The sequence below is a fragment of the Harpegnathos saltator genome, unplaced genomic scaffold (genome assembly GCF_003227715.2).
Source record: "Harpegnathos saltator strain DR-91 unplaced genomic scaffold, Hsal_v8.6 scaffold26, whole genome shotgun sequence".
Taxonomy (NCBI): Eukaryota; Metazoa; Arthropoda; class Insecta; order Hymenoptera; family Formicidae; genus Harpegnathos; species Harpegnathos saltator.
Genome location: NW_020230050.1, coordinates 645,406 through 661,345, shown reverse-complemented (window position 1 = coordinate 661,345; position 15,940 = coordinate 645,406). Strand labels below are relative to the sequence as shown.

General features: G+C 43.4%; 1 protein-coding gene across 1 annotated transcript in view; it reads right to left on the bottom strand.

The window, feature by feature from the left end:
• Positions 1-15,940, bottom strand: part of E23 (ABC transporter G family member E23) — a 272,519-nt gene that overhangs the window by 29,143 nt on the left and 227,436 nt on the right. The window contains exon 4 of the mRNA XM_011143333.3: positions 10,642-10,811. Coding sequence (XP_011141635.1) covers positions 10,642-10,811 — 170 coding nt within the window. The remainder of the gene's footprint in view (positions 1-10,641; positions 10,812-15,940) is intronic.

The following is a 15,940-nucleotide window of genomic DNA, read 5'->3' as shown; positions in this document are numbered from 1 at the left end:
TCATCAAGATATCAAGAGCGACGCTCCAATCCACACTTTTGCGCGTTCTTACCTCCATTGTGCGGAAATATTTGTGATATTCTCGCGCAAACGGCACGACTTTGTAAACTTTGCGGAGGGACGCGAAGGAAAGTCAGTATCTCGTCCGTAAAGTTTTCAAGTATGACATCCCCTTAATGGCCCGGCGGAGAAGTTCGCGTCGCGGTATCCAAGCCAAGTATCCATCCATCTGTCCATCGGAGAGCTGCCGAGCTTGAGTTATCTGGGCTAACGAAATTTCCCGGCATAGTGGTGGGACAGGAGTTATTGCTTCGAGTGAACAAAAGGAGCTCTCTCTCACTCCCTCTCTCTCTCTCTTCGTGTCTTTGTGTGTCGCGAAAAAATTTCAAATTTCATTCGGGTAGAGAAACTCGCCGGCCTCGTCACGGACAAACTAACGACGCGTTTCGATAATTAAGTTACAGCGACTGTATCGGCAGAGTCGCCGATTGTTACGGAATATTCTGCCATACGAGGAATTATACTTCTCTCGGGGAGCGATCTCGCGAATCGGATCGGAAGCGTATTGAAGCCGAGTCCGTATTATCGGAAAGGAAATGCATCTCGCGAGCTTACGAGCCATTAACGAAGCACGTCTTTACAACGTTCCTGGCGTGTCCTCGTAAAAGATCCTCGAAAATCCCGCTTTGAAGGGAATCGCGAACTCGCGCGAGGAAGTCGCGCGGACGAGGAAACTATTTTAAAGTAAATCACAGTGAAAATGTCCCTGATCGAATCGCGCCGAAGGAGCACTTCGTTCATTTTCGACGGAAGTGCGCCCCTATTTTATCGCTCCCTCTTGTATCTCACTGATTCGGAAAATAAAGTTTCACTGCAGAGTTTGTAGCGACTTTCATTACACGCTGCAGCAAATTCTGCTCTGCGACGATGATATTGTCTGAGTTCGTCAGGTGCGTCAACAATGATCCTTTCAGCGCAAGTTTGTTGAAAACTTATTAAAGACTCCGCTTATATAACTGAGTAAAAACAGCACTTCAGGGGAGAGAACGATCACGGTTCACTGATCAAGCTGATTCCCTGGCCGTACACACAGAAAAATAATATATCAGGTAATATATTAGGTTAGGTGTGCAAATTAATTCGGTGCCTTTCTTCGTGAGATTCAAAGTTTATTTACAAAACGCCAAGTACAAGTTTAATGTTCGAAATAATTTCCATCATTTTCTATGACTTTGCTCCGTCTATCGGCCAGCTGACAAATGCTCTCGCGAGAAAAAAACTTGGCGGCTTTGATTCGACAAAGTCATCAATGCTTCTTTGGAACTCGTCAACTGTTTTAAAATATGTATTCGTCAGATGATGCTGAAGCGGTCAAAATAGGTGGTAATCCGACGAGGCTAAATCTGGTGAATAAGCAACATGAGGGAGAATTTCCCAGCCCAATATATAGATAAGATCCTTCGTGCGGCGTGTGGTCGAGCGTTGTCATGCTGCAAAATCACTTGCCTAGTTCCGTCGCCAGTATAAGGTCTCTTTTGCTCCAAAGCATCGCTTAAACGGACAAGTTGCTGTTGGTAATAGCCTGCATTAATAGTCTAACCAAGATTCAGCAACTCATAGCAGACCACACCCTGCGTATCCCACCAGATGCACAGCAAAATTTGTCTTGCCTGAATATTGAGCTTCGGCGTTGATCAGTCAGTTGGCCGGGATCTACCCACGATTTTTGCATTTAGGGTTGTTATACAATATCTATTTTTCATTACCCGTAATGACTTTACATAAAAAAACCTTTCTTTTAAACCGGATCAGCAAAGACATAGTCGTGTCGAATCGCTTCGCTGTTTGTTTTCCTGACTGAGGTTATGCGAAACCCGTCTACTCTTCTTTTGAATTTTTCTGAATTGAAGTAGACGATGGAGTATACATTGATGAGCAACTCCCAGTTGTAGTATAAGTTCCTGTTGAGTTTGAGTGAAGTTTTCACTTAACAGTTGCTCGAATTCTTCGTCTCCAAATTGTTTTGGTTGGCCTGAACGCTCTTGATCCGAAAGATCAAAATCCATTCCGAAACTTCTCGTACCATTTTCGCACGTTTTATACGTCACAGCGTCTTTACCCAGAGCGAAAAACAAACCATTCCCGTAGCTTCAGCAGCATTTTTTTCAATTCAAATGCGAAAAGAATGCAGTGCCTCAAATGCTGCTTTTCGACCGCCATCGTGTTCACTGCTTCGTGAGGTTATGTCGGCAGGACCGTCAACTATCATAGTGATTTTTAAAGTTTAAGGTTAGCGCTTTCAAATCACCGTAGGACGAGAAAAATATTTTAATTTGAAACAGAGTTACAAGACGTTAAGTGTAAAGGCACCGAATTAATTTGCACATCTAACATCAATGTAAATGTGTTACTTGCTTTTTCAAATATATTCCAGCAGCTTGTATCAAATTTGTCCAAAATACGTTCTGTATCCCTTAGTAAATTCAATAGAGAATATTAAATTAAAATGTGAACATGTGAAATAAGAATATGTGAAATGGGAAAAACGTGAAAAAATTAAATTAAATTATTGCAAGCGCGAGAAAATTAATTAAATTAAAACCGAACTTCAGTTTGCTTCCTAGAAAATAGAAGTTTTATAATATTCTTAAAAAGGGAATAAAAATTCTTCTCTGGAGTAATATAATAAAATGAGCTTAGCCAACGTTTTCGAAAATTTTCAATGTATTTTAAGACTATTATTTCGGAAAATATTATCAAGAAAATATTTCTTTGTTGAAAGTAAAAGAAGAAACGTAAACGAAGTAATCACTTTCTTCAGCAATAAAATAATATTCTCTCTCTCTCTCTCTCTCTCTCTCTCTCTCTCTCTCTCTCTCTTCCCCCCCCCCCCTCTCTCTCTCTCTCTCTCTCTCTCCCTCACTCTCAGAGAAAACAGACAGTCGGACGCACGCGGACTCGTCAGTAGGGAACCTGCTTTTCAAAGTAGCGGTACACGAATTTAAATCACATACCGCGCTCCGTGCAACGTCACGTGAAACCGGAATCTCGTCAATGTGTCGCGCGCGACGGAATGGATGGATGATATAAGCCCGCGATGTAATCTTAACCTTTTCGAAATTGGGTCGATTCAAATTCCGATGTCTCGCGATCGAAAAATGTTCGAGGTTCGAGCTTCTCGCTCGATCACCGAATTTCACGATCCGTCGTCGATCAAGATGGCGCGCGCGAGATCGCGCTGCGATGTTATCACTGCTGTCAATGGAGTATCGATAACATGAGTCGTCGGACAAACGCGTGTGCGGCGTACCGTTACGCGCGTAGGCACGCACACACACACACACACACACACACGTACGCGCGTACGTGCGCATACGCACGATGTTCCGGACTTTTGAATTTCGGGCGTCGAAAATCGGAGAAGGGGGAATCGGCCGGTTCCCGTCCAGACTTTCGTGATTATCACGACGTGAGAGACAATCAACGATGGAAAGTTCACAGTCTTCCAATTATATTTTCGTAGTAGATGTGCCGTTCAATTAACGTGATAAAATGAATTCGTAGCGAATTCATCGTTACATTTTTACATTTCCCCGAGCCGAATTTAGCGCCTCCAGCATGTTTTTTGTATCTTTTTCGTATCTCTGTTTTCTGTTTGTTAATTCTGTTTTTGTTCTATGCTATAAATACGAGTCTTATGTGAACAACTTGGAAGAAACAGATGCCATAGGCAGGATGACCCACCTAAAATACTCCGGAAAAATAGTGCTGCACAAGGTCGGACCAAGGTTAGATCAAGGTCACTGATTTATCGCCATCTTGAAACCGCGATATTCTAGCTGAGCATTTCGAACGGATCACCCGGTATAATGCCCTTCTATTATGCATGTAGACGACGAAGGAGTAGCCAATCGAGTCCTCGCAGAGGAGTCCGGCTTACAACTGACCACAAATATTGCGCAAATGAAGCAACCTTACAAAATCAAAACCGTATACTCTACAGGACGTCTCAAAAGTCGACGGACAAATCCGCTGCTCAATTCACACGCACAAACCTGCTCGGTTAGGCAACGAGAGGCAACCTTCGCCTCCGTCATAATTCCAAACGAATCCGCCTCTAACGGAGCCTGCGGAGCGTCGGGGCCTCTCGGTTAACACGTCATCGGGGCCCGACGCGGCCCGCGACGGGCCATCCTTCACGCTCGCGATCGACAACAGCGGCCCGTACGGATCTAAAGGCCGGGACCGAGGACGGACGTACCGTTTCTCAGCGTTCTCTTCATTCTCCTCGTGCCGTTACACAAGCAGGCCCGTTACGCGGAGAGAGAAAGTGCGCCTGAGATGATATTGTGCGCTGCTCACGGGAATACCAGTTATGTCTAAATATACAGACAGCGAGATGATACACCCGGCTAGAACTGGACCTCATTCGATTAGTCGATTAGCTTCCTTATCAGCGCGCCCCATATATCAGCCCCCTCCCTTCAAAGTATGCCATTTTCTTGCTGCGCCCTTTCCTTAATTACCCGACATCCCTGAGATGGGGTTCTTCCCCTCTCCTTCTCTCTGCTAATCGGATCGAAAAATCGCGAGATCGAGACGCGAGATATAAAGAGATACAAAGTGGCTCGCGCGCGCGCGCGCGACATCTTCCGGCGTGCTCGCGAATTTTGTTTATCGCGAATCATCCGTCGCCGACGAGGACCCAGGATATCGACCTGCGAGACGCACCGGGTCATTGGCTGCAGAAGTGAGCGCTTCTTGCCGCTCGTTGCTGCTGATTAGCGTACGCTTTTGAGTATATACCGACGAAAAGTGTTTGATACTTGGGAATTTTTATGTATTTTTTTGTCTTGTCAGCAGAAAGTTACTTGTCTCTTCGGTACAAGCTACTGTGTATACTGGCGCCATTGCGTAAAAATGGCCTACTCAAGAGCCATCGCGCACAAAATGACACAGATGCATATGCATGGCATAAACCCGCCTCGACCAATGAGCATCTAAAGGGAAATCTAATTAGCATCTACAGGAAAAAGTTGCCATGTTGATTTACAGAGCGTAACATAACTTTTCCCTAGACGCTCATTGGTCGAGATGATCTTATATGCTACGTATATGCATCTATGTCATTTTGTGTGCGACGGCTCCAAGGGCTACTTTTATCAAACTGCTAGCCGTTTTAATAATCTTGCAAGATTCCAACTGAAGTCACTGTGAGAAAAAATAAAAAATGTGGAAGAAAGCAGCAATATCAGTTGGAATCCTGCAAGGTTAGTTTAGCAAGCCGGAGCTTGATAAAAGTAGTCCTAACCTAATGTGATTCCATAAGTAATCTCCAGAATCCACCATCGAACAGCGGAGATACTAAGAAGGACCGTTTTATATCTACCCGGGCCGCGGATACCTCCTTCTCCTCTACCGTTTTGTTGCTTGAAGACAGCAGGAAGACAGTTGTAAGAGACGCCGGAAATGACATAATTTTGGTGAGATTAACTGTTCTCTTTCTCTGTATCAGGGATCAGTGTATCAGGGATTTACAAACATCTCTAACAGACAGCGGTAAATTCGGTAAACAACTTTGTTTGTCGGTTTATAAAGCTCGCATCTGTTATAAGCGACTCATATGAAACGCTCGTATTTATACCGCACAGGGTGACGGGAGAAATTAATAACGGCAAAATTTGCTCCAAACGATACGTCGTTGTAAAATGCAGTGTAAACATCCGAGTGTAATTTTCAGTAAATGCAGTGGCTGTCTCGATGCAACGCAAAATTTACACTTTACTCGATACAACATACTCGCGCGTCATAAATGTAATTCGAAAAATTACCAGGTTTCCACCGTCGATTGTCTCTATTTGTATTAACTGATTAAATTTTACTTCCATTTTACGCTTATCTTCCCATCCTTAACCATCTCTCTCTCTTTCTGTGTTTTTTTCCTCTCAGCACCGTAAATGTCTCTCTCCCTCTCCCTCTTTGTGTGCAATATTACATAACCCAATTAGCATCGTAATAATCATAAAAGTCCGCCTGGGATATTTCAGTCGCAGGCAATAATCAGCCTGCGCGCGCGTTCTCTTTCTGCTGAACGCAGGCGTCACTGGCCGCCTGGGGGTGAAGGGTCACGCCGAGACGTTGTGTTATATACGTGCGAGGACCTCGGGCGCGGCCGAGTTGGCCAGGCGAGTGTTTCGTGGGCCGTTAGGCGCGACCGTAGATAATAGGATAGCGCGCGCGATCTCAACACGGAAAGAGAGAGGAAGCGGCGGGCGGCGGGCAGAGGTAAGAAAGATCGGCCGAGAAAGGAGAGGAGAGGAGAGGAGAAGAGAGAAGAGGAGAAGCTCCGCTGCACGAGCGAGAGAAAGTGTCATCATCCCGCGCGGCGCAGAGGCGCGGAACGGAGCGGCGTGTCCGGTGTCGTGGTGGAACGTGCCTCTCTGCGCGTATAGACGCGGCGCCAAATGTTTTCGAAACCGTAAGACGCACACGCCGCGCGCTCTCGCCGGTTCACTGACCGAGTTATGACGTCACCGGGCGCGAGCGCGATACCACGCGCGGCCCTCCGGATCGCCGTTCCCCGCTAACGGTCGCGACTAGACGATCACGATGGCGCGGTATCGCCGCCTTTTCGCGCGCGTGCCGCGTAGGTACGAGCGCGTGCACGTGTGGGCGCCACACGTGACGCCTCTTTTCTCTCTCTCTCTCCTCTCTCTCCTCTCTCTCCTCTCTCTCTCTCTCTCTCTCTCTCTCTCTCTCCTCTCTCTCTCTCTCTCTCTCTTCGCTTGCTCCTCCTCCTTGCTTCGCCTCTTCTCTCTCGCGCTCTCTTTCCCTGTGCGAATATTTATATTGAGCCTACCAGTAAATAATTAATCTTTTCTCCTGCGAGGCCGCGCTTGGTCGTTCTAATTTGACTAGCGCGCTCTATGAGCGTCTGTGGTTTTATTTTCACTTCGTTTTATTTTATTCTTTTATTATTTATTTTATTATTTTGTTTATCATGTTTGTTGTCGTTATTTTATTTACTATTATTTTATTATTTATAATAATAATTATTATTATATCGTTCTTCATTACTATTATTATTTTATTGTTTTTTTATTATTTTTTATGTTCATCTGTCTTTCCTTAAATATCTTACTCCATATTTCCCCTGTTTAATTGATAATTACGATCGTATAATTACCCAGTAAACATTGTAAGTAATAGTAACATTACACATCAATATTATAATTTTCCTTCGCTATTTCTTTGAGCCTGTTGCATATTTGTTTTTGACAAGATCGGAAAAGAGGAGAAAAAGGGAGAGAAAGGGGGAGAAATCATAGTCGCGAGATGTAGAACAAGCTGTCTGAATCCGTTCGATCGCGACCGATCGATCGTGGAATGCAAAGCCGGATTATTTGGGCGTTCGCCTCCGATGCGCGGTGACGATAAGAAAATAAAGCTCGCGGATCTTCCTTTTCCCGTTCTTAAATCGCTTGTTATTTGTTAATCTCCCTTCACGTATTCCCCGGGGCGTTGTGCAATCGCGCTGAGTTAAGCCGGATTCTCACTATTCGTCTAGGCGGCGCAGACTGGAGACAATTCGGTTAAAACAAAAGATTTCACGGAACCAGGGTGAACTCTATGCAAACTGGGACGAATGCGGTTAGTATTTTCAAATCACGTGATTCGATTTGAGCGGGATTGCCGGGTTTGAAATTTAAAGATCGAAGAACTTGCAAAAAAAACTAGGAAAATGTGGTTTGTAAAAATATTTTTCGCGGAATATAGCGACGAATAAGGAATGCTTAATACTCTGGAACTTCTCGGATCGAAATTTTAACTCTATTTTCGACCTCGATATCCATTTATCACCAATACTCTTAAGTCTACATCAACGATTTTTAATCCTGCATGACCTACAGTTTTGTTTTTTTATGAACCCACAAGTGGCAAATTATGTTTCATGCGATTTAGAGTTAAGTAGAACTTCAGTTCCTATATAAATTAAATCTCCCATCGATTCTCCAAAACTTCTCAATGTTGGGCAGTCCATGTCGGAAATAGAACTAAAATTTCGACTCGGGTTATCTGAACGTCTGACGACGCTGAACCTCAGAGAAAGGTACGTACAATCCGCCTTTTCCTAATCTACTATATTTTAATTAGCCCACCAAATTTGCGAAGCAAAGACAATTCCAATCCGGCAGGATCGGCCGCCATCGCTTCGCATGTATGCCAGTTAGGGTTAGCTTAGGGTTAGGTTAGGTTAGGTTAGAGTTCACTGTGGGAGCTGACAGACTGCTGTCTGCTGCTCAGGCGGGCGGTGAGAATCAGCCTTTACTCCGCGAGAACGACCGGCCCGTACGTCGTTCCCGTTGCAATTTCTTTCGCGCACGATACTACGCGATGTCTTGCTCGCTGGCACGCACACTCGCGTACCGACATATTTATTCAATTAGTGGCTGAACGACAAAGCACATATCTGTCCGCGTTCATTTTCTCGAGACCTCTTAAATCCTCCAAGTGCGGCGCGCGTGCGCGCGAGCGAGCGGCAGAGTGCATTGGCTTCTAGCCCGCATTTGCATTCCCCGCGATCTTCGCGTACAGGGTGTCCTCCTAATTCCCACCTACCGGCCGCGTGGGTCGTGATGAATATCGAGTGAAAGGCGCGCGCGCACGTGGCTATCTTGGCACGCCCGGTGGCCGAGGATTTTCGTGGAAAACGAGGAAACGCGCAGTGATCGCCCCGACACGGGGTTCTCCTTCTTCATTTCGGGGTGGAACAGAAATGCATCCAACATTCCGCCGATTTTCGTAGAGCGATCGCACAGTGTTGGGCATTGATCGATGGAAATGGACCGAAAAAAAATATCTATATAATAAACGATCATTCTAATTTGATTATATATATATATATATATTTACCGACCAATAATTAATTTCGTCAATCTAAATACGAGAGACAACATGTGCGAAATTATTACATGTATCGTCATGTGTATAATTATCGACAATTGATTAATTATGGATGTTGATGTTTAGTCAACCGCTATTTTAATCGATTAGAGCCCAACGCCGGTCAATCGTTCAATGACTGCGTTCGCTTCGGGCGCTTTCTCGTGACGCCGAAAGCATCGTTTCATCTTCCTTCAACGTTTAATTAGCGATGAAGCGATGCGCTTTACCCCCCCCCTCACCCGGTAAAAGGTAGAAAACATCCGCAGCAAGCGAACATGGTTCTATAACGAAACGAGACACTTGATAAGGAATTAACGTCGAAGCTTGTGCATCTCTTTGTTTTGTGTACACGGAGAAAATATTTATTGAATAATAGATAGACCACGCTAATTGATGTTTTGTTCGGATGTATCTTTCCGAGTTTAAAATTTATATACCGCGTGCAAAATAATTGCTCATGCTACTTTCAGACGTTTCGTAAAACAGGGTCGTTTATAATAACTACTTGATCAGTTGAAAGTTAAATTAAAAAGTTAAAAAATTCACAACTTTCAAGCTAATTTGACAAGAGTTTACTTTTAATCTAAGGCGGTTCTTTTAAAATGCATTAACGTGAATTTGCTGGCTTCTTTTTGTACAAGCTAAACTAATCCATCGATGTTGGAGTCGCCACGGGCTGTGTTTACAATGTAGAATAAGAACAATAGAGATTAATATTGCCAACATTTTGTTTTTTTCCCCTAGGCACCAATATTTTTTTCTAGCAAAATCTTTTAATTATCTCGCATGGATTTGACACGGGATTAAAAAAATTATTTATATACAAAGCATATAAATATTGATTTGCGTAATTTCATCTTCAACTTAGGAAGTTAATTCAATTCTAACCGATCTTAATTAATCAAGTCTTTGTTTGAGTAATTTTTTACTTCATCAAGTTAATCTCACAGATCTTTAATCTCAAACTAATGCTTAGAAAAATATATTGGCGTATACAAGCCCGATTGTGATAATTACATTTTTCAATCGTGTGTCAGGTCTATTATTATCTACTCTAATTAAAAAATCTTTTGGAGGAAAAATATATTGATGCTCAGAGAGAGGAAAGGAAAAATAAAATCGCACGGATTTGACGTGAGATTTAAAAAATTATTTATATATAAAACATAAATATTGATTTGCGTAATTTCACCTTCAACTTAGAAAGTTAATTTAATTCTAACCTACTTTAATTAATCAAGTCTTTGTTTAAGTAATTTTTGACTCCACCAAGTTAATCTCACAGATCTTTAATTTCAAACTTGTGCTTAGAAAAAATATACTGACGTACAAGCGCGGTCCTGATAATTAAACCTTTTAATCGCGTATCAGGTCTATTACTATCTACTAATTAACAGGAATTATCTTTTGGAGGAAAAACATGCCCGGAGAAATGAAAAGAAAAGACCTCGCCAATGTGTTATTTCTGATTTTCCTTATTCTGCACCACAAGCAGCGTATCCATAATCGCTCTAATATCGACGTATTATTTTATCTCGTACAAAAGCAAGCCAACGCAGGTTAATGTTAATATTTGCGCGGGATAATATACGCCCAGCCGAGACGTACTTTCTCAGTGTACGAAAACGCGACGCAGCCTCTCTCGGAAAAATTCTTTCCGCGCGACCAATCGCCGGCGATCGTCGTCGAACTTACCTCGAGCGTCTGCCGCAGGGTGAGATCGGGGAAAAAAACGTCCTGCTGTTGTACGTAGCAGATCCTCCTGCGCCACCGTTTGGTGAGCCTCTCGCGGTTCAGCCAGATCTCACCGCCGTCCAAGCCGACGCGGCCGGACAAACAGTTCAGCAGTGTTGTTTTACCACAGCCTGCAACAAACGTGACAGACGAAGAATTTAGCGCCTGCGCGCCGCTGTCGTGTGAGAGCCTACTGTTGCTGTTGCTGCAGTTGTTGTCATTGTTATTGTCGCGCGTCGGCGAGCGTGTCGCGTATGACGAAAGACTCGCACGCGCGCGCGCGTCTTTTCATCGTGGAAAATCATCGCGCGCGCGCGAGCCCGACGGCGATCCCCGACGGCGGCGGTGTGCGTCCTCGTTTCGGCCACCTGCGGCGGCATTTTCACGCTCGGCGTTTCTCACGCCGCGAGCAACATTTGCGGACTGTCGGACGCGCGTCTCGGGATTTCGAGGTGTCTCTCGCGGGCAGATTTATCGGGGATTTGCTCGCGTATTAATTGCCGAGCCGACAGGCGCGGCTTGCGCGCGTTAAATCATTCGATTGGGAAAGAAGAGCTTCGCGCGACGAGACCGATGTGCAAGATGTCCGCGATCTGCAGTTCGCGAACGTTATTCGCAGTCTGTTCCTCGGGAGAATTCCCCGGCGATTCTCCCCTCAGCGAAAATGTCGAGCGCCGTTACCACCGTTCGCCGGCATTACGCGTACGCGTGATTGGAAAGCGACGCCTCGGATTAAAATCCCGTTGAAATCACTGCTTCGACGTCGACGTGGGAAGTCGATCGGGGAAAATGAGATTGTTGATTATTTAGTCCCCCGAAGCTCGCGAGAAGCGCCGCTTCCCCGGTGGTCACTCGCATCTCGCAGCTTGACGCCTCGGCATTTCTGTTGAAAAGTGTTGCACACTTTCGTGAAAAATTGCGCTCTATGACGAGCGCGAATTACGGAACACCCTGTATGAAAGTACAGACTAACCTAAAAATTTTGTATATAAAACAATGTAAAGTCTCGTAAAATATACGTAAAATATCTGATAACATCCGATAGAAATGACCAAATTGAAATGACAGACAAACAAATGACCCGAGGAGATTGTAAGAGAGAAGACTTTCGCGCAGACGCCCTCCTAAAATAGCAACTATAAAACACGCCTGTCAAGCGCATCGCGCATCCGACGGAAGATTAAAATACATAGTAATCACCGCGACGTCGCGAGCGCCTACTGCGCATTCACGGGATGCCCGAGTTAAGGGGACGCCATATTTGAAGACTCCACCGACTCTCCTCACGAGACGTCGCTCGCACGGAATTATAGATGCTTCTTGCACGATAAAAGTACAACGTGCAAAATGCACCGCAGCGTTGCTCAACGCGCGACAGAAAGTGATGAGAAATTTGGAGAAGCTGACACCTCGATTCAGCGTAATAACAGCGTAATAAACATCTGACTGGTACGAAAATTTTGCAGCCGACTCCTGTTTCCTCCGCTGAGAAAGGACACAGATCGCTGCGTCTTCCCGCGACTGTGTTTGAAGGCTTCAAAGTACACGAAGCATCTTCCGCTGAATATGGCGAAACAAAGAACGGCATATGTTTATGTAAAATCTACACGTGTTGAGGAAATACGAAAAGAGAGGACAGCACGATCGTATTGTCTCTTAATTGGATGATCGTTCCTTATCGTTACTTTCGGAGTTCATCGTCCACTTTGGCATTCCCTTAGAGCGACGGTGAGGTAAAAAGAAAAACAAAAAAGGAAGCTCGCGAGAATCACGAGCTTGCCTCTAATTGCGTCGTAAAGTTGCCGCGCGCACGCGCGACTCTGAGGGAAACGGGGCCGGAACTTCACGTCGAAATAATTAAGATCGGTAGATTCTTGCTAGACGCGCTCGCGCGATGCGTCGAAAACGATCGCGCGCGCGGACTTTCTCGCCGTTGGCGGCGATAAATATTCCCCAGCCCGGCGAAACTGCCGTTCTTCCCTACCCCCCTCCTGTTTATGCGCCTGTGTATACACACATACATATTAGGTGTACAAATGAATAATCCAATTTTTTCCAGCTACATTCAAGGTTTATTTTAAAAGAAAGTAAATTAAATTGTTCAATCAAAGTATTCGCCGTTGCTTTCTATAACTTTAAGCTATCTTTCAGGCAGCTGATGAATTCCATCTCGGAAAAATGTTACGTCTTTGGATACGATAAAGCCATTTTCGGATCTCATCCACTGATTGGAAGGGCATTTCGGACAAGGCGTGTTGCATTGACCGGAACAAGTGATAATCGGATGGAGCAATGTCTGGTGAATACGCCGGCCGTGCTGCAAGACGTCCCAGCCAAGACTCGTTATGGTGTCTTTTGTATTGGAAGCAATGTGTGGCCTGGCGTTGTCATGCAACAATTTTACTGGACTGGTTCTCCTTTGCCAGTATACGGGCGTTTTCGTTCCAATTCTTGACTCAAGCAGATTAATTGACGTTGGTAGCAGTCCGCAGTAACTGTTTCACCCGGTTCCAACAACTCATAATAAAGCACGCCCTTGATATCCCACCAAATGCAGAGAAGAACCTTCTTTCCGAAGCGATTGGGTTTCGCGACCGATTTTGATGATTCGCCGGGATTTACCCATGACTTTCTGCGTTTCGGATTGTCATAGAGTATCCATTTCTCATCGCCCGTAACGATTTTCCACAAGAAAGCTGCTTTCGACGCTGCTTATTGAGAAGAGAAAGACACGCTGCCACTTGTTGATTTTTGTTGGTTTCAGTGAGTTCATGCGGTTAGGCACCCATTTTCCTTCTTTCTGGATCTTTCCCATCTCATGTAGGCGTTTGGAAATCGTTTGCTGCGTTACTCCCAACTGTTCTGCAAGCTCTTTTTGTGTTTGTGCCGAATTCTCAGCGAGCAGTTGTTCCAAATCATCATTATCGCACTTCGGAGGGCTTCCAGGGCGTTGTTTGTCGATTAGACTGAAATTACCGCTTTTAAACTGCTTAAACCAAAATGCGCACACATCGTACGATACAACACCTTCGCCGAGAAAGGAACAAATCGATTCGCACGCTCTTGCAGCATTTTTTCCTTGTTGGAATTCGTAAAGAATGCAATGTCGGATATGCACCTTATCTGTTGCCATTTTCGACTGTACTGAACTGAATACTTTTCAAGGTTATGTTGAGCCTTTCGCCAAACTATATGTTCTTTTTAATAGCTATATGTCAACATTGCATAATCACAAAAGAGCGGGAAAATCTATTCAATTTAAAATTGATTTCATAACTGCTTAAAATAATTTGGATTATTCATTTGTACACCTAATACTTATATATAATACAGGGTGTTTAAAAAAAGGTATAGGACCTTAAAGGCAGATAGTATAAAATGGAGGAAAGATGTCCTGACAAACATGAGCCGAAAAATTAATAATGTCGCAGTTGTGAACAGTTGCTTGTTTTAATTCAAGCAAGTGACTTATTCCACGGTCTTTGCCGGACATTTTGCATTCTTTGATGTAATTGGTGTTATTTATCGGTGAAGAGTACACCATACTCTCTTAAGAAATCCCCGTAAAGAAAAGTCTACGGGATTTTAATCAGGAGAACGAGGGAGTCATCAGACTATGGTCCACCCCGTCCAATCCTTCTTTCAAGGATCTATTTAAATGTTGCACAAATTACGTCAGGAAATACAAAATGCCCATCAGACAGTTAGAACAGAACCAGGAATTTTTGAAAGAGCTCGCAATTCTATAATACGAAAATATATTAGGAGTAAGATTTAGTTTTGAGGGGTTTGCAAGAGATGGCGCTAATGTCAGTTTCGTCGAAGACATTCCAATCACAGCTACTGTTTCTTAATGTTTAATATTAATATTAATCTAAGATATTTAGTCATTTACAAACAATAGACGCAGTAAAAATCGTGTTGATACTATCTTAAAAATAAAGTTTCCTCCTAAAGAGCATTTTCGGCATGCGTTGCTTTTGTTTTTTAATCAGAAGAAAATGGCGGCTGAAGGTCATAGAATTCTGATAGAAACTATATAATATAACAGGTGTAGAAATAGGAGGACATGTACGAAATCTTTGCAAGCACCAGAAGCGAGCCAGTCATTTGCTTTAATTAAAATAAATAATTGTTCCGATAATATTAATTTTTCGACCCATGTTTATCGGGACTTTCTTTCTGTATTTTGTGGGTATTATCTGCCTTTAAAGTCCTGAACCCTTTTTTAAATATAAGAGGAGAAGATGGTATTATGGACCTTGTAGCTATTATGGCCACTCTGCTGTATCTCCATCATTAGGTAGCGAATTCCAATTATTACTTATGGAGTCATTTGTTTAATAGTTCGCCATTAGCGTAGTGACGCTAATATATCAATAGACAATAGCTAACACTTTTTACAACGCATTTTTACTTTCGAGCGTTTCGAACTGTTTCTCAAGGCACATTTTAGCATTTAATTAGACGTGTTTCATCGTTATTTTTAAATTTTTATCTTCAAATTACTCGAGCGCATTGTCACACGAATATATGTACAATTGAGTATTTTGCTCGTTACTTGATATTCTCCTCGGCTGTACATCTTTCAAGTTGTGCAAAGTTAAATGAAATAGCATGACACTTCGCTAATGTGGCCCCATAACAGTGCTGATAAATACTGCCTCTTTTTCGAAGTTTTTATATCAAAGTAATCATTAGATTCAAGCCGATTCTAATCTGTAGCCTATTGTTGCACTTATGTTTGCATTACTCCGCTGCCTCTCTGGCAGATTGTATTTTCCAACAAGTAAGTCAATTACCACATTAAAAACTTGCAGTTGTATTCATTATTATTCCCCTTCTAAGAGTTTAATTTGGATAAATATACCACAACTTCGTAACTAAACACTCTTTGTGTTATTTTAAACAAAATCCATTTTTTGTATCAGTTTTAGTGGGAGGCCACATTACTATCCTATTTCCTCGCCGACCTATTACGCTGTGTTGCCACGTATTTTTATAAATAACATTCTAAATAATAGACATTACGTAAATTTGAGTCTATAATCTGTAAAACAATACTGTGAACAATGTAATCATTCAGTTCTCTCTTTAAAATATTGATTATTGACAAAGTTATTGTGCAAAATGCGAAGGGGAGGGCCATAACACCATATCACCTTCTCCTCTATATATATTTCGCCGCTGCACATAAAAGCGTTAAAAATAGAAGCGGACTTTCTGCGCGACGTTTACGTGATTGAGACCCCGCACGAGG